The sequence below is a fragment of the Pinus tabuliformis genome, chromosome X, assembly GCF_031772625.1.
Source record: "Pinus tabuliformis cultivar Carrire ecotype Pingquan chromosome X, CPIR1, whole genome shotgun sequence".
Classification (NCBI taxonomy): domain Eukaryota; kingdom Viridiplantae; phylum Streptophyta; class Pinopsida; order Pinales; family Pinaceae; genus Pinus; species Pinus tabuliformis.
Genome location: NC_142308.1, coordinates 421737780 through 421756222, shown reverse-complemented (window position 1 = coordinate 421756222; position 18443 = coordinate 421737780). Strand labels below are relative to the sequence as shown.

The following is an 18443-nucleotide window of genomic DNA, read 5'->3' as shown; positions in this document are numbered from 1 at the left end:
GCAAAACACAAAAATGCATCCAAGCGATATGCTAAGACATCCCTTATTTTAAGGTTTTAGGTTGAGTGTCCTGAGTGGGAAAATTTTCACACCATAAGTTTTCTTTTAGGGAGATAATGTGAAACCTTCGACATGGATTTTTTCTATCTTGAAATGGTGAGGAACACAACCCCATGTAGAACTTCTTCAAACATGGAAATTACTTTTGATGGAAATTGATACATTAAAGTTGGTAGAATTTTGTGATGGAGATTTGAGCAATGGATGTGGATGATAAAAAGATTTAGGCACAACTAATGTTTCATTAGAGGAATAATATCATGAGCAACTAAGTAGCCAAACATTGATGCAACCAAGGAATTGATTTGATTTAGGAGATTAAAAAATCAATTTTATAAATTGACTGGAGGAATAATATCATGAACAACCAAGAAGCCAAGCATCTAAGTAGAGTATCTCATCTACAATGCAACCAAGGAATTAATTTGGTTTAAGCGATTTAATAGACAACATTGCAACACATCAAGGGCTATTCTCTGGTAACAAAATAAATAAAGTTTCTTTTGAGAGCGAATGGCATACAATTACATTGAGAGGTGCTCTACAACCCAATATGAGGGAGATGTTGTAAAGTCATGTAACATCGTGTAATGTTATGTCTGCTCAAAATAAATAATTAAAATAATAATTATAATTATTAATTACGCAAAGTGAAATTATCAAAATAAGAATTATAATAATTAAAAATTAAAATTTGAAATGTTAAATATCAACTCACACATTTTCAAAGAATCACAACTACAATGAAAATCAACTTCTCACTTCTCAAAATGCAACTATAGTAATAACAAAGTCAACTTTTCTCTTTAGGTACACTCTAGAAGGGCTTCCAAACATCCAATGATATTAGGAAAATTATCGATGACAAGGAATATTAGGAAAATTATCCATGACAAGGAATTTGTGTTAAGGTTTGTCCTTTATCATTATGTTGAGGTATTTCCTGTATTTTTTGTGTTTCTTTAAATGTACACGTGTGAATGCCAAAGTTATCATATGTGTTTCTTTAAATCTACATGTGTGAATGCCAAAATTATCATAAGCATTTACATATAATTTATTAATGTATTCTAGAGAAAATTTTAGAGTTAAAACTCTCAAGGTTTCACCTACATGGGGTGATTTTGTTTAGGAGATTAACAAATTAATTTTATAAATACACTGAAAGAATAATATCATGAAGAACCAAGAAGCCAAGCATCTACACGTGTGAATGCCAAAAGTACCATAAGCATGTACGTATAATTTATAAATGTAATGTAGAGAAAATTTTAGAGTTGAAACTCTGGAGGTTTCACCTACATAGGGTATGATTGCTTTCACCTGCTCCACAACAACCAACCTGAAACTATTATTATTAGCAAAGTGAAAATTAGAAATTTCTTATAATTAAAACATTTTATTAACGTGTTATTCAAAACTAACATACATCCATCTGATTCCTCTCCGCTCTTAATAGTAAATGGAAAGTTAAATTGAATCTATACTAATTGTAATATCATTAAACCAACATAAAAAAGACTTGCTTTCCCCAATAATGATATTAAACAAACATAAAAAAAGACTTGCTTTCCCAAATAATAAATGAAAAATAAGAAACACATGCAGAAATAATTTATTTTAAAATTTATAAAAAATAATAGTTTCTTTACATAACGATCAACTACTCTATTTGATTTCAAGAAGCATTACGATCCCTGAAATTTACCAAATCACACATAAATTTAATGATTTTTATTCTATGCTTGACCAATATATTCTACTCATACAATCAGGGTTCATAGCTTTCGGTACTAAATTCTGTGTAATACCTAAAACGAGTGTGGATAACGTGTATATGGCAACAAAATGTTACTGTAATTCTTTTTAAAATCCATACAACTTTGGTATGCAATTTACAGAGACCTCTTGTTTATAATATATATTTTTTTCGAGTAAGTTTCTAAATTGAACTCAACTTTAAAGACCAAGAAAGCCTAGACTATCATATACTAAATCCATACAACTTTGGTATGCAATTTACAATGACCTCGTGTTTATAATATATTTTTTTTATCTAAACTGAACTCAACTTCAAAGACCAAGAAAGCCTAGACCATCAAAGTATATGGGAAGACGATTTTGATTATTCAAGATAAGATAATTTGAACATAGATTCTTCGGAACAATAACGCTTGTTCAAAGTTCAAAACTTTTAAAATTCAAAATTTAACAATTTTTACAATACTAAAATTCTAGCATATTTCTCCAAACCCTTTCTGTATTGAATTCAGGGAACCTCTATATGTCAAGGAATTTAACTTCAAAGATGCCATCCACCACAAAATCTGTAAGAAACTTAGGAAAACTTGAGATATTACTGTTGACTTCCTCTCGAACGTTTAATTGCCAATCACGTTTATCACACATCTCAGACTCTCGCCTTTAATCATGTAATCAAATGCCTTGTTGATATCAGCGAATGAAACCTCATGTGTGATAAATTTCTCCAATTCAAGCTTCTGCAAAATAATAAAGAAGTTAGCTTGAAAGACTAATTACATGGAGATCAAATGGTAGTGATTTTTGCCAGGAAAGGAAAGCAGCAGGCATGGCGCCTGAGAGAGCCATTTCTATCCTAAAATCTAAGCAAATGAATGAATCTTCATAGAATAACAAATGAAAGAAAGTCCTACCTTATCCATATACAATTCTACAAGGCCTGGCAAATCGGTACGGGGCTTATAGTTTCCAAAGAAAGTTCCTTTCAATGTCCTTTCGTTCAGAAAATTCACAGGGCTGGTTGCAAAGACTGCGTCTGAATGAGGGACACCCACTAAAACGGCTACACCCCAACCCTGAACAAACACATAACCATTTGATCAGTATATGCATAGTAGTTATAACTGAGCGTATATTTACAATTTCAGAAGAAAGGGAAGGGAAGGCAGAGTAAATACATCATGGCAGGATTCGAAGGCTTGAATCATGGCCTTCACATTCCCTGTGCACTCGATGCTGTAGTCCACCCCTCCATCAGTTTTCTCGGCAATAACCTGATAAGCTCCCAGAATTTAGTTTTAATTTAAAACATTTCTCCGAATACAACACAAAACTGAATTGAGCTTTAACATAAATTCTTTTACAGATCTATCGAGCACCAACAAAGAGCAATAAATTTGAAAGAGACAAAGGAAAAGAGGAGTTGAAATCATTGTAGGCAGCTCAACCAACCTCTTGAATAGGCTTCTTGTAGTCCAGTGGGTTTATAAATTCCGTTACACCAAAGAGCTTTGCTGAAAGAGGACAGATAACAAAAACGATTCAGACAACGAAATAGAAAGGAAATTCTTGAGTCAACATACATACAGTGATTAACAAAAGATGGAAATGGGCATTTTACAACCTTTTTCAAATCTGTCACTGTTTAAATCAATTCCAATTATTCGAGAAGCTCCTGCAATTCTTGCCCCTTCAGCAGCCTGCGTGCGTAGTTAAGCCCAGGTTAGATGTCTAACAGAAAATTAAACAGTAAACTCATCATATTGATTCCATAAAAAGAAAAATTCAGAAGTGAAGCTGAATTTTACTTACGGCAAGCCCAACACCCCCAAGACCAAATATTGCTACTGACGAACCCTTCTTGGGTTTGGCTACATTCAAAGTCGCCCCCATCCCTGAATCCACAATAAAATGAATTTTGAATTGGAATTCCAATCAAGGAAACGATCATGGTGATTTTATTAACAGTCCAGCAAGCAAAACTCTAAGAATTCAATCATCCACTTTATAAATCAATATACAATGTAAACTAATTCAATAATACCATTGTGATCTTTCACAATCATCAGCAATTTAAGTTTCGAAAACCCCAGAAAATAATTTACCTGTTGAGACCCCACAACTCAGAATACAGACTTTGTCCAGAGGAGCCTCTGGATTAATTTTGGCAAGGGAACCGACATGCGTAACCGTATACTCGCTGAAAGTCGATGTACCAACGAAGTGGTAAATGGGTTTCCCATTGATTGAAAACCTCGACTTCCCATCACTTATCATTACCCCTCTGTCGGTATTAATTCTTAGAAGATCGCACATGTTGCTCTCCTCTGACTTGCAATGTCTGCATTCTCCACATTCTCCAGTAAATACGGGAAGCACAGTGTCACCCTCCTTGAGGTCAGTCACCCCTTCTCCAACACTCTCAACAACTCTGTGTCAACCAACTTATGATTAGTGAGCAATAAATCACAAGAAAATTACTGTCCCTTCTGCCCTTTTTGAAATTCTATGTGCCTGCTAGTATGCCTAATTAACTTTGTTGAATTATCGATTTATAGACAAGAACAGAGTGTATACCCAGCTGCTTCATGTCCCAAGATGCGGGGAAAGAGAGGAGTTTGGCCCTGCAACGGAAGCATTAACAGTCAAGAAATTTTTATAATAAATATTTAAAGTAATTTAATGGTATAAAGAGATGTCAGTGTGTTATACAGTATCCAACTTTAATTTTTCTGTATGTTTAATAAGTTTAGTTTTTTTTTTTAAGATTTTTTGGCGAAAATCACATAGAGAAACTTTTGTCGACGCGTTTCGAACCAGCCAGTGTGGTTCATCGTCAGGGCAAGTGGAATGAGCAGATCTCGCCTTGCACATTAAATAGATAGGGCAGAATACCCAATTACCCAATTACCCAATTGGGTATTCTGCCCTATCTATTTAATGTGCAAAGCGAGATCTGCTCATTCCACTTGTCCTGACGATGAACCACACTGGCTGGTTCGAAACGCGTCGACAAAAGTTTCTCTATGTGATTTTCGCCAAAAAATCTTCAAAAATTTGATATGAATCACAGAAGCCTCCATTCAATAAATTTAATTCTAATGATAATTATAGATAGCATACCAATAAGTTTAATTCTAATGATAATTATAGATAGCATACCTTTGCTTCCCAGAAATAAAGGTCTGTATGACACAAGGCAGTATAATGAATTTTGATTCTGACTTCCATTGCCTGTGGGGGAGCCACCTCCACTTCTTCAATCTTCAGAGGCTCTCCTGCTGCCCATGCAACAGCAGCTGCAAAAAGTACAAATATCAAAATATATCAGATTTCAAGAAGCACACATACAGTTTGCATAAATCCAGTTTAACCCTGAAAATCAATTTTGCCCAGAAATGATATACATGAAAGAAATAGAATGTGGCCATGACTCCTTGCACTGAACTGAAGTAGTTACCTTTGCATTTGATAACCTGGCCTGCAGTAGAGCTCGCCATTTTCCTTTCTGCGCAGATGGTATTTTCTTTTGCAATCGTAGTATGATGGTGAACAAACAAACTTTCGCATTGGTGTTGCAGGCACATAGGCTTCCTGAATTTATATTCCGACTTCCCTTTGAAACACCGACAATCGATATTCATTTATTTAATTGACCATGGGGCTTCCATCTCATTCTGCACATGAATTTGATCTGTTGAGACCATGGATTATGTAGAAACCACCCTATTTACCTTAATACTGGCGGCCGACCAAGGTTAGATGCAATATGTTTGGAATTCGAGTCTTCGTTTTGCCAACAAAGCGTCATAACTAATTTACAGAGTGTCCAAGAGCGCGGGAGCTGCGAAGTTAAAATTAAAAGTCTCCTTTTTAACATTTGATGGTTTTGGCTGAACCGCTGTTGTTAGTTGACCATTATGGGGTCCTACTCGGGTTCAAAACCGTTGTTTGTGGGCAGATACCGTGGGTTCAGATATACAGGGGCAGCCCGTCTCACCGCCTGCGTGGAGAATCTGTGATTTATCCAATCAATTAAATGGAAATATTATTTTTTATTTCTTTTATCAAATTTATTTTAAAAATATTAAAAATATTTAATTTTTCCTCCTAAAATTATATATTTTAAAAATAATCTATATAAATAATAATTTTTATTATAAATTTGGAAAAAATAAAATTATTCAAAATTAATATTCACTAACTAAAATTATCTTAATAACTAGTGCTTAACCTATGTGGCGCATTGTGAAAGTAGCCACGGCAATCACCTTGAAAGAAGCGGAAACCCCTCCTTCAAGAATGTGGTCACGAGGGATGGATGTTATGATTCAAGTTGTCAAATGCAAACACCCCATCAATTGACTCCGTGCCCAAGTCCTGTGGACAAAAATAAAGATGATCCTCCACTAGGGGTGAATTGGCAAAAGGTAAATGCCTCCTTAAGGCAGTCAAACATTTCAAATATGAAATAAAATCAGAGAAAATTGAGAGCTACATCCAACATATGCAGGATCATGCTTTAATATGCAAGTTCATCAACATTTGGCTAATGGAGAGAGCATTGGTTGGATGGATCCAACAAAAATGGTAGTTAAAGGGGCACGTTGATCTCGAGCCAAGTGCAAAGGGTTTCTTTACAGTGATTTTTGCAAATTTAGAGACAAAAACAAGGTGTTTGAGAATGACCTACATTTTTCCAATATTGCAAGGTTATTCATGAAATTCTAGCAAGAAAGGTGCAATCCAAAAAAGGAAAAATTCCTAGTAGCCCTAATTTGAGTTTGCATATTTCCTCCGCCAAGAGAATTTTGGGAGAAATTTTTAAAAAGTATTGGAATCACAATCAAAGATTTTGTGAAAATATCTGAAGTGACCAAGCAAGAATGTTACATCTCATATTGGAGGATATGTGTGTATATGGATATCTTCGAGCTTTCAAATTTATGTGATTGTTATCGTGTTTCAAAAGGTTTTCTGAATCCTTCGCATTTATGCTAGTTTGAATCAATCAAAATCTTCTCCCTTGATAAACTTTGGAAACAACCTCTAGATTATGAGCATGTACCATTCAAATACCGTAGGTACCATGAATACGACCATCTTTTCAAGAATTGTCTCCTGAATCTCACAAAGGCAACAAAAGAAAATCAGTAGAAATTAGATCATGAGGGCTTTCAGAAATTCCAAACTTGTAAAAAAAAACCCTTTGAGCACAAAATGCGACTAACAACAGAAGAGCACCTTCAATAAAAAAAACCATTATGAGACATTGACAAGAGAAGAGTAGGAAATGTCAAATTAGGTACATCCTCAAGAAATATATCAAGATAAGGGCAATGGAAAACTAGAGGAAATTCATAAGCAAAAAGTTCCAGAGGAATCCACAAAGAACATACCAATAGAAGAAATTGATATGCTAGACATACATGGGACAGGGAACGTTGATGGACATGGATATGGATGAAATCACGCTCTTGAACCTCATTGAATAATAGACAAGCAAGGACCCAGAACATATACTAGATAAAAAAAAATGTTGTTTAGATAGACATATCTATGGCTAAAAATTAAAAGGAATGTGACTTCGAGGGGAGCAAGATCATCTCCAACAAGTCTTGAAATCCAAACACAGCGCTTCAAAGATACTCCCAAGAATATGAAGGAAGACAAAAAGAGAGGAAGGGAAAAAGAAAAAAAAGAGCTAATACAGGAGATTGGGTATGCACTTGTTAATTCTAGACAAGTGACATTTTAACTAAGGTGTTTTCCTCTACCCAACATCATTCTCAATGCAAATAATTATTGTGGTTTTCCTAATTCACTTGGAATTTACTAGTACCGTGGAATAATGTATTGCATCATGAAGTCTTGGTCAATAGATATTTTTGTATGTATCTGGTTAGTCTATGGACATTTGGGATAAAAGACATTAACTTTTTTCATTGGCTTGATTTCCAATGAGGAAAACCACAACATAAGGATTTTGATATTATGTAATCTAATATCATTTTAATAGAAAAAAGCTTAGTTACCCAAAAAAAAAAAAACAACAAAAACAAAAGTATAGAAAAAAGCTTAGTTACCCCAAAAAAAAAAACAACAGAAACAAAAGTATCCCACAAATAATAGATTAGATCATCATAAATTCAATAAAATAAATAAAAAACCAAGATGACTTTTTAATTTAAAAACCACTTAGGTGGGCACTTCTTTTTAACTACCATATATATAGCTTTATTAGTACCCACTTAACTTGTGGTCATGAATGTTGATATGGGAAAGACGATGAAAATAAGGGATTGGAGAGGAAAAAATAACCTTCCATTAGTGGTGACATGTTGATATATTACATTTCTCTATAACAACAATTGTTGGATTAAAAATTATACTCAAAGGGGAGTGAATCAATAAAATAGAATTTAACACTATTTAAAACATTCAATTACAAAATAATATACTAGCCACATAAGAGCATTGAATATGGGTTATACATTGAATCCGATCTAAGAGAAAACCACAAAACTTCTTTTGATTATTTGATTGAACCAGGCACCAACCAACTGCTACAATATAGTTAGACACCAATCTACAAGAGACACCAATCCCCTTAGCTTTGCAAGCACCAACTTGTAGTAGACATTGATCCCTTAATATTTGAAAGCACCAACTTGTAGGAGACACCAATCCCCTTTGATTTGCAAGAACCAACTTGCAGGAGACACCAATCCCCTTTGATTTGCAAGCATAAACTTACAGTAGACACCAATCCCCTTTGGATATGTTGATCCAATTCATTTACCTTCTAGATCTCTGTTTCATCACATTTTCAGAGTGGATCTAGAAGCACCATTCTAAAACTCTTATGCTTCAACAAATTTTAATTCATATCTACTTCATTTTTTTCTCCTCAAGAACAAATCACTCTCCCTGGTTCACCTGCAACCATTTAACATACTATGAAAATTCCATGTAATAAAAGTAAATAAAGGCAAAATAATAAACACGGATGATGGAACACTTATTCCAAGCTGAATGTTGAGCAAAATCCTGTTGGGTTGTGTTATATTCTTTCCACGACTAACCCATGTAGTGAACCGGGGGGTTAGATGGGAGCGGAGCCCCCCCTTCGTTGCATCGATTGCGCAGTGGGGGGGTTTGACGGGGGCGGGTAGCTCCCCTCTACGGGGTCCGGGGCAGCGCCCCGGGGAAATTTTTTTTGGACCCTATATTAGGTTGGGCGAACCTACCTATGGTTTTCAGTCCATGGTTTTGGATGCGATGGTTTTCGGTCCATGGTATTGGATGCTTCGGCATGTATAAATATGTATTGTAACATTAAAAGGAATATAATGAAAAATCAAGCTGGTAGTCCCGGTTTTGGGATCCAGGGGAAAATCTCTGTGTATATGTGTTTTATGTGTTATGCTCTCGCATTGTTTATTTTTCTGTGATTTAGAATTCCTATGTAGGTAATTTCTACGGGGTTAAAACCTACATTTGGTATCAGAGCTATTTTGGCTTCAAGGGGACGCCTTTGTTGCTGAGGGGTTTCGCTCGGGCCTGTGGTAGACCCTGTTCAGTGGGAGATCTGCGAGATCGATTCTGGTGGTGAAAGAAGATGGCGAGCAGTGGAAAGATAGAGATCGAGAAGTTCAATGGTCAGAGTTTTGAGTTGTGGAAACTCAAGATGGAGGATCTGTTGGTGGATAAAGACCAGTGGATCGCGGTAGATCTAGGTACTAAACCAACGGGAGTGACCAATGAAGAATGGAAGAAGTTGGATCAGAAGGCAAAGAGCACAATACGATTGTGTGTCTCAGATTCAGTATTGCTGAATGTATCAAGGGAAGCTACGGCGAAGGCTTTGTGGGACAAGTTAGGGACTTTGTACCAATCTAAGTCTCTGGTGAATAAACTGTTCCTGCGGAAAAATATTTATAACCTGAGGATGAAAGATGGAGACTCAGTGACAGAGCATCTGAACGCATTTAATACTGTGGTAAGTCAGTTAGCGTTTGTTGATATCAAAATTTTAGATGAAGATAAGTGCATCAGTTTGTTGTGTTCTCTACCAGATTCGTGGGATAGTCTGGTTATTGCAATAGGTAGCAATGCAACTGCTTTGCAGTTTGATGAAACAGTCTCAGCCTTGCTGATGGAGGAGATGAGACAGAAAAATATGGAGAACCAGAATGGTGATGCCTTGTCTGTATGAGGACGGTCCCAGAATAGAAACAAAAATAAGTCATCGAGTGGGAGATCTAAATCTAGAGGGAGATCTAAATCTCCAGGAAAACCTGTAAAGGTGGTGTGCTGGAAATGCGGAAAGGAAGGGCACTTCAAAAGGGACTGTAAATCTAAAGTTCCTGATAAAGGAAAGGGATCTGATGATGCTCCTTCTGCAGAGGCGAAAACCACCTCAGATGAAGGTGGGGATGTGTACATGGCTTCTTCAAGTACACATGTAGATCATGAGGCATGGTTGATTGACTCAGGTTCATCCTTTCACTTCACTCCCCATAGAGAGTGGTTCTGCAAGTATGAGAAATACGATGGTGGTGATGTCTTCTTAGGAAATGATAGGAAGGCTAGAATCATTGGTCGCGGAAAAGTAAAGTTGAAGTTGCAAGGTGGAAGGGTTAGAACACTTCCAGGTGTTCTGCATGTTCCTGCATTGGCCAGAAATCTGATTTCTATAAGCAAGTTGGATGATGCAGGTGTAAAAACAGTGTTCGAGAAGGATACTTACAAGATGGTTCGGGGAGCACTGGTATTGATGCGGGGAGTTCGGACTGGAACTCTGTACAAGCTGCAAGGTAGCACTGTTGTTGATGGTTGCAACAGTTCTGTGGTTCCTGAAAGTGGAGTTGAAAATCTAGTGGTCTCTGGAGAGAAGACCATGCTGTGGCATCAAAGGCTTGGACATATTGGAGAGAAGGGCCTTCGAATACTTCATGGTAAAGGTATGGTAGAAGGTATGAGTAATAGCTCTTTGGATTTTGATTTATGTGAAAATTGTGTATACGGGAAGCAGAATCGGGTGAGGTTCCCCTCTGGTGCTAAGAGGGCGAAACAGATATTAGAGCTTGTGCACAGTGATGTGTTTGGACCTGTGAAGGTTCCATCACTGGGTAAGTCTATGTACTATGTATCATTTATAGATGACTTCTCAAGGAATACATGGATATATTTCCTTAAGAAGATATCTGAAGTCTTTGACAGGTTTAAAGAATTTAAGGCTCTGGTGGAAAATCAGACAGAGAAGAAGATAAAGGTGCTGAGGACAGATAATGGTGGAGAGTTTTGCAGCAAGGAATTTGAAGAATTCTGTAAGAAGTGTGGTATAGCACGGCAGAAGACTACTCCATATACACCTCAGCAAAATGGAGTCGCAGAAAGAATGAACAAGACGTTGATGGAAAGGGCAAGAAGCATGCTCAGTGGTGCCGGGTTAGGGCAGGAATTCTGGGCAGAGGCGGTGGATACTGCATGTTACTTGGTCAACAGGTCACCTTCATCAACGTTGGAGGATAAGACTCCACAAGAAGTATGGACTGGCAAGAAAACCTCTCTTGCACATCTGAGGGTATTTGGATGTGATGCATATGTACATGTTCCAAAGGAGAAACGAACCAAGTTGGATAGTAAATCTGAAAAGTGCATCTTTATTGGGTATAAGGATGGTTTAAAGGGTTATAAGCTTTGGAACCCAATAACAAGGAAGGTTGTGTACAGCCGAGATGTGGTGTTCAGAGAAGTGAAAGATGTTATTAAACATGAATTCCAACCAAAGGAACCTGAGAAGATAGAGTTTGAGCTAAAGGAGGAAGAATTAGACTCTGTAGCAGAGGAGGAATCAGAAGATGAAGAGCCACAAACTCTGGCTGTGATAAGATCAGTTCGAGAAAGAAGGCAGCCAGAAAGGTATAGTCCTTTTGCTTTCCGTTCAAATTTTGCTTTGTCTATTACTGATGATGATCCCAGAACTGTGAAGGAAGCAGTAGATTCAGAGGATATAAAACTCTGGAAAGAGGCCATGGTTGATGAAATGGCATCTTTGCACAAAAATGAGGCTTGGGATCTGGTGGAGTTGCCGACTGGAAGGAAACCCATTGGCAGCAAATGGGTGTTCAAAAAGAAGACAAATGCAGAAGGGAAGGTGGAGAAATACAAAGCTCGGTTGGTAGCAAAAGGATATTCCCAAGTTCCGGGAATTGATTTTGGTGATATTTTTTCTCCTGTTGCCAAGGTAACTTCTATTAGATTACTTTTATATGTTGCTGCTGCTTTTGATTTTGAGGTAGAACAGATGGATGTGAAGACTGCATTTCTTCACGGGGATTTGGAAGAGGAAATCTACATGAAGCAACCTGAAGGCTTTGTGGTGAAGGGTAAGAAAGAACTAGTATGCAAGTTAAAGAAGTCTCTGTATAGGTTAAAACAGTAAAGGATGTGGTATCAGAAATTTGATACATTTATACGGGGACTTGGCTTCACCAGAAGCAAAGCAGATCACTGTGTGTATTTTAAATTGATTGGTGACCGTGTTATTTATCTGGTCTTGTATGTGGATGATATGTTGCTGGTTGGAAATGACAAAGAAATTATCCAGGATTTGAAGACCCAATTGTCCTCCAAATTCGACATGAAAGATCTTGGTGTTGCAAACTATATTTTGGGCATGGAAATTAAAAGAGATCGGGCAAAGAGGAAGCTTTGGTTAAACCAGAGGAAGTATGTCGAGACAATACTGCAGAGGTTTAATATGCAGGATAGTAAACCGGTGAAGGTTCCTATTCCTGTAGGTGTGAGGTTATCTGTTGAACAGTGTCCCAAGACACAAGAAGAGGAAGAGGACATGCCCTGTGTTCCATATGCGAGTGCAGTCGATAGCCTGATGTATGCAATGGTATGTACTAGACCAGACATTGCACATGCAATGGGAGTATTGAGCAGGTTTATGTCAAAACCAGGGAAGGAGCACTGGACAGCAGTGAAGCGGGTTTTCAGGTATTTGCGTGGCACTAGTGATTATGGTTTGTGCTACGAAGGAAGACCAGGATTGGACAGAGTGTTGGATATTCGTGGCTTTGTTGATGCAGACTGGGATAGAGATCTGGATCAGAGAATATCTACAAGTGGGTATGTGTTTAACCTATTTGGAGGTGTGGTCAGTTGGATGAGTAAGAAACAATATGTAGTGGCACTATCAACTACAGAGGCAGAATACATGGCAGCCACTCATGCAAGCAAGGAAGCAGTTTGGTTGCAGAGATTATGTTCAAGTATGGGGTTAGTACAGGGAGCTATAAGAATAGACTGTGACAACCAAAGTGCAATTTTCTTGGCAAAGAACCCTGCTTATCATTCAAATACAAAGCACATTGATGTTCAGTATCACTTTGTGAGGGATATGATAGAAGACAAAAAGGTGTTGCTGGTAAAGGTGGACACTTTGAAGAATACTGCAGATGCATTGACAAAATCTGTGAGCTCTAAGAAGTTCTCTTGGTGTAGAGAAACAATGGGCATTTTCAGGGCTGGAAAAATGACTAAGCTCTCTTGTGGCCCCCTGTGGAAAGAAAACAACAAGTGGGAGATTGTTGGGTTGTGTTATATTCTTTCCACGACTAACCCATGTAGTGAACCGGGGGGTTAGTTCGTTGCGCCGATTGCGCAACGGGCAGGTCATGGGGGGCCGGCAGCCCCCCTTGTCTAGGGGGTTTTAGGGGGGCGGGTAGCCCCCCTCTACGGGGTCCGGGGCAGCGCCCCGGGAAAATTTTTTTTGGACCCTATATTAGGTTGGGCGAACCTACTTATGGTTTTCGGTCCATGGTTTTGGATGCGAAGGTTTTCAGTCCATGGTATTGGATGCTTCAGCATGTATAAATATGTATTGTAACATTGAAAGGAATATAATGAAAAATCAAGCTGGTAGGCGGTTTTGGGATCCAGGGGAAAATCTCTGTGTATATGTGTTTTATGTGTTATACTCTCGCATTGTTTATTTTTCTGTGATTTAGAATTCGTATGCAGGTAATTTCTGTATGGGGTTAAAACCTACAAATCCTAGTGATGGGGATCAGTTGTGATTGTTTATGGCTAAGGAAATCGACAAAGGAAATGGCTAAGGCTTTGGAAAGGAAAAATGGCATTTTTGGCACAATTATTTATGAAAATAATGGAAATTAGGAGAAAAGGGATGTGAAAGGTCATAGGTTGCATGTGAGGAGGAAAATAATGGTAAATGAAGAAAATAGAGGCCTCATTCATAAAAAGGCTTCTGAGGATCAGTTGCTAGTCTTTTGTTAGTTCAGTTTTGGAGCTCTCTCATTATTCTCTCTCTCATACTCTTGGAGACTTAGAGTTTTCTTGGAGCACTCTTGGTGGGTGTGGCATACTTGGATTCTTGGACCAAGAAGGCAAAGGAAGAGTAGGAAAGTGCAAGAGGACATCGCTATCAAAAACTACATCAGATTTGCTTGCAGGTACTGAGTTGCATGTATGATTTCTTCACTAGTTTTGGTATGCATGGCATATGCATGTGGATTATTGGTCATGATCTGTCATTGGCATGGAGGATTTCCTGTATTGGCAGTGGATTGCCTAGCCTTTCCGGTTCCTGGATAGTCATGGTGATTGTGGTTTTACTTTCATTGTTGGTTTTTGTTTGGTTCTCGTGTTTCCTTAGCTTGGGTTGAGTTATTAGTTCCTGGAAGCCCTGTAACAGCTTGGTTTGGGTTACTGGTCCTGGAAACCTTGGTTGGAAAAATGCTTTGGAAGCCCTTGGTGTGTTGAGTTACTAGCCCTAGAAGCCTTGTTTAGACAAACGCTCTGGATGCCTAGTAAAAGTTGTGGGTTGAGTTACTAGTCCTGAAAGCCTTGGTTGGAACAAACGCTCTAGAAGCCCTGAAAGGCTTGGATGGAGACCAATATGATGATGGTTTTGTGATGTCCGACCGTGAGGTGGAATCACTATTTGATGGGTTGAGGTGGATGGCCTCTAGAAGCCCTGGAAGAGTTTTGATTGATGTGTTCTATGAGATCCCAAATTCATGCTTGGAATATGGCTGAAGAGAGATTTGGATCAGCCATTCTATGGTCAGGTAGAATGTGGAAGTCCCATCCCAGGTTTGGATTTTGCATCATTAATGAAAGGTTATTTCTCCTTGTATTTCTATGAATATTTTTATGGATTATATGTGGTCTATATGACTGTACTTTCACAAGTATTTTTTTTGCTATTATGCTGGTTATGTATGTGTTTTTTTACAACAGCCATGTGTGGCTCTCATCATGTTTTTACTTGTAATTGAATGATCAATGTATCTATGACCTAATGGATGGAATGGCAGTTGATGTTTTGATGCATCAATGGTTCTTAGCGATTCTCAACTAAGTATGAGACCCATATGCTCAAAACTTTTTTTTACACCTATAGATTACATATTCGCGATATGTTTGGTGAAATGCTTGTCATGGCTAGTGGGGGTCCAATCAAGGTCTTGAACAAGTATTTTCTTTAATACTCTCATTTCCATGTTATTTTATTGATCTGAAGAGATGGTTCAATTCTGGGTAGTGACCTAGGCTTTGGGCCTGAAAAGTGGCTCAAATCTCGAAGTCACTGGCATAACACTGGAAAATTTAGTATTTGGTCGCTAGCAGGCAAGCCTATGAGAGCGAATTTGAGTTTCTGGTCATTGTCATGCCTATAGCATGAGAGAGATTGAGGATTAAGTTGTCCAAAAGTTCAGTGAGACCCAAGGGTAAGTTGTCTAAAGTATTGGATTGGTTTTCTAGGGTCCTGTAGCTGATGTTGAATGTTTGTATGGTGTGTTTATGTCGATTCCACTTCCTTAACATGAATTAGGAGGTCGAATCATATCATAGTGGCCTCTTGTCACATGTTTACCCTGGCTGGCCGGTTTCTTGGGTAGATGTGGGAGGAGGGTGTTACAAAGTTGTATCAGAGCATGGTTCACCCCTCAGTCTGGATGGGATATGTGTTGGTCATGCATGAATGTCAGTTGCATGTGTGTCTCTCACACTTGCCTTCCATGTGCTTGTTGGATTTGCATGATGTTGTCCATGGTTGTAGTGATGTCATAATGTGAAACTTGAGGTTGTTGTGGTGGAATGCAACGTCGTGAGTGTATGACTGGTTATATGTCGATTTATGTCACTTACATGTATTGTTGTAGTATGCTTGGCTACATTCTTGCATGATTGGTTACATTCTTGTATGCTTGGTTGCATGTATCATTCTTGAAGGTTTGATTTCAAGTATTTTTCATTCATGCTTGATCATATGTGTTTATGCCTATGTTTGGACGGTTATGCATCGCTTATGCATGTTCATGGTTGCATGTGGTCAAGTGTATAGTGACATAATGACGGTGGTTGTCATGCATGAGGTCGTGGTGTGTGTTGATGTTGAGGTCATGCATTGATGACTAGACCCTAGCTAGAATGATGGTTGCACGGTCACGTGCTTGTGTTTTATGTCTATAGGTTGTCATGATTATGATATATATGTATCATGCTGATTTATTTATCTTGCAAACTAGGTATCCTCCCCAAGCTATACTAAGGTACGTTGGTTTATTGTGATTTGGTTTAGCTGACATGATGTTAGGTCCCTATACTACTAGTGTAATCCCTTATTGTTATTAGTACAACCCCCTTATTATACTGTTGTTCCCATGTAGTCCCCATATTGTTATTATTGTGCCCCATAGAAGCCCACTATTATTATTATTGTGCCCTTACATTATTATTATGTCGGCTCTGATTATATTATGACCCCTAGACTCCTATATATGGAAAGAAGGTCTTGTCATTTGTATCATCCAAGAATTATTCATTTGAGTAATGTAAAAGAGGTTTCCTCCTCAAAGAGGTTGAATTCTAAGGCGTTGATCTTTCTTTTCTATCTTTTTGTGAGATGGTTTCATAACATTTGGCTGCTCCAAACAGGTCGTCATGGAATTTTCGCTATAATGTTTTTTCTGCGATGTTTTAGAAGCTAACAAAAAAATCATTTGAGCTGAAATCAGTCTAAACTTCGGTTCCGAATTTTAGGGTTTATCTCACTATATTTTTGGATATATGATCTGAGGAATTTAGGTTTTTTGCAAACTCCCGAATTACATCCCAAACAGGTGACCTAGGGAAAATTGTCATAACTTTTGTTCTGAGCATCAGATTGAAATTTCATAAGAATTTGCAGAAAGAGGATGGCCTTTAGTTTTCTATATATCAGTTTCAGGTACTAAGGTCAAAACAGTGACACATGGCACTTCGTACAAGTTCGCTCTACTGAACTAGTCTATAATCAAGTCACTATGGGAGATTTGGCATAAATCTTCCTTGGAGAATCCAATCTTGATCAGACTTGTGGGGTTAGAAAGAGGAATCAAAGGGCTACTGTAGGACGCGATTTTAGATATTTGAGATCCGCAGTTACAGAGATACAACAGATTCAATATTGAGCTCTTACAAAGTGAAAAAAAGGCGTGTAGTTTTTTTTTAAATTTTGCATAAGATTGGTCTGAAAGCTCTAGCATGACTCGTGAAGAAGAGGAAGAAATGCAACACGATATATCAAAATTACAAGACCAAGTACAACAAATTTCACTCTCACAAAAGGTAACTGGAGCTAAGATGAATGGCGTGGAAGCTAATAAGGATATGAGGTATAAGCAGGTTCACCATTGACCAAGCTGCGTATACATATTGGTTTACTATATACAAGTCGCGTTAACCTACACACGCATTTTCACAAAAGGAAAAGCGCGTATACCTTGAAAACTAAGTTTTTTGGTCCAAAGTATTTGGTCCATGGTATTTTGATCCATGGTATTGGTGCAAGGTATCTGGTTCGAGGTATTGAACCTAGGTATTTGGTCCTATGTGGTTTTGGTCCATGGTATTGAGAAAGGCATAAAACTATAAAAGGAGGAGAAGATCATTAGGCCAAGGTGTGCAAGTATCGAATATCTGATGAAGTGTGAGATCTAGTATGCAGGTTACCGGGTTATGGTGCATTGCTAGATCTGAACCAAGGATGAACCTTAGTGGATGATGAGGGATCAGATCTAATGATGGATTGGGATCTTAAGGCATAAAAAGAACTATCATTATGTGTTTTTGCTCATGTATATTCTAGATCTAAATATTGACGCATATATTATTCTATAAATGATATGATTTGGGTATAACTGAAGTCTGAATAGCTGCAGAACTCTGAATTTATATTTTCAGATGTATACGATAGTTGGCTTTGAGAAAATTGCGTGTACACGCAGGTTCGACACATGGAAGTAGCGTATACCATATAACATATGTTTCAATTGCTTCTCTTTACTGTTGCAAAGTTTTGGGTTCTAGTTTGGGTTCTCGTTACTGTATTCTGGTGACAATATTCTAAATGATCAGATTGATGAGTTGTCTAAGTGAATGATTGATTCGGCTGTGGTTGGTTCAAAAGGTGATTGGTTGATGCATATGTATTTGATGATTGAATGATGTTGTTGATGGATCCAGTCTGAAAATTTATGAAATGCGGTCCCTAGAGGAAGAGAGAAGGTCATAGCCTTCCGTAGGTCGGCGCTTAC

The 18443-nt window shown here is 37.9% G+C and overlaps 1 protein-coding gene across 1 annotated transcript; it reads right to left on the bottom strand.

The window, feature by feature from the left end:
* Positions 1–2166: 2166 nt before the first annotated feature.
* On the bottom strand, positions 2167–5660 carry LOC149140376 (alcohol dehydrogenase-like). Its single transcript, XM_089446462.1, has 10 exons — positions 5282–5660; positions 4984–5120; positions 4399–4445; positions 3927–4252; positions 3634–3716; positions 3446–3521; positions 3274–3335; positions 3000–3095; positions 2736–2897; positions 2167–2561 (listed from the first exon to the last, which is right to left on the bottom strand). Exons 1-10 carry the CDS (start codon positions 5463–5465, stop codon positions 2442–2444), a joined length of 1293 nt encoding a protein of 430 aa, XP_089302588.1. The 5' UTR covers positions 5466–5660; the 3' UTR covers positions 2167–2441.
* Positions 5661–18443: the final 12783 nt, after the last annotated feature.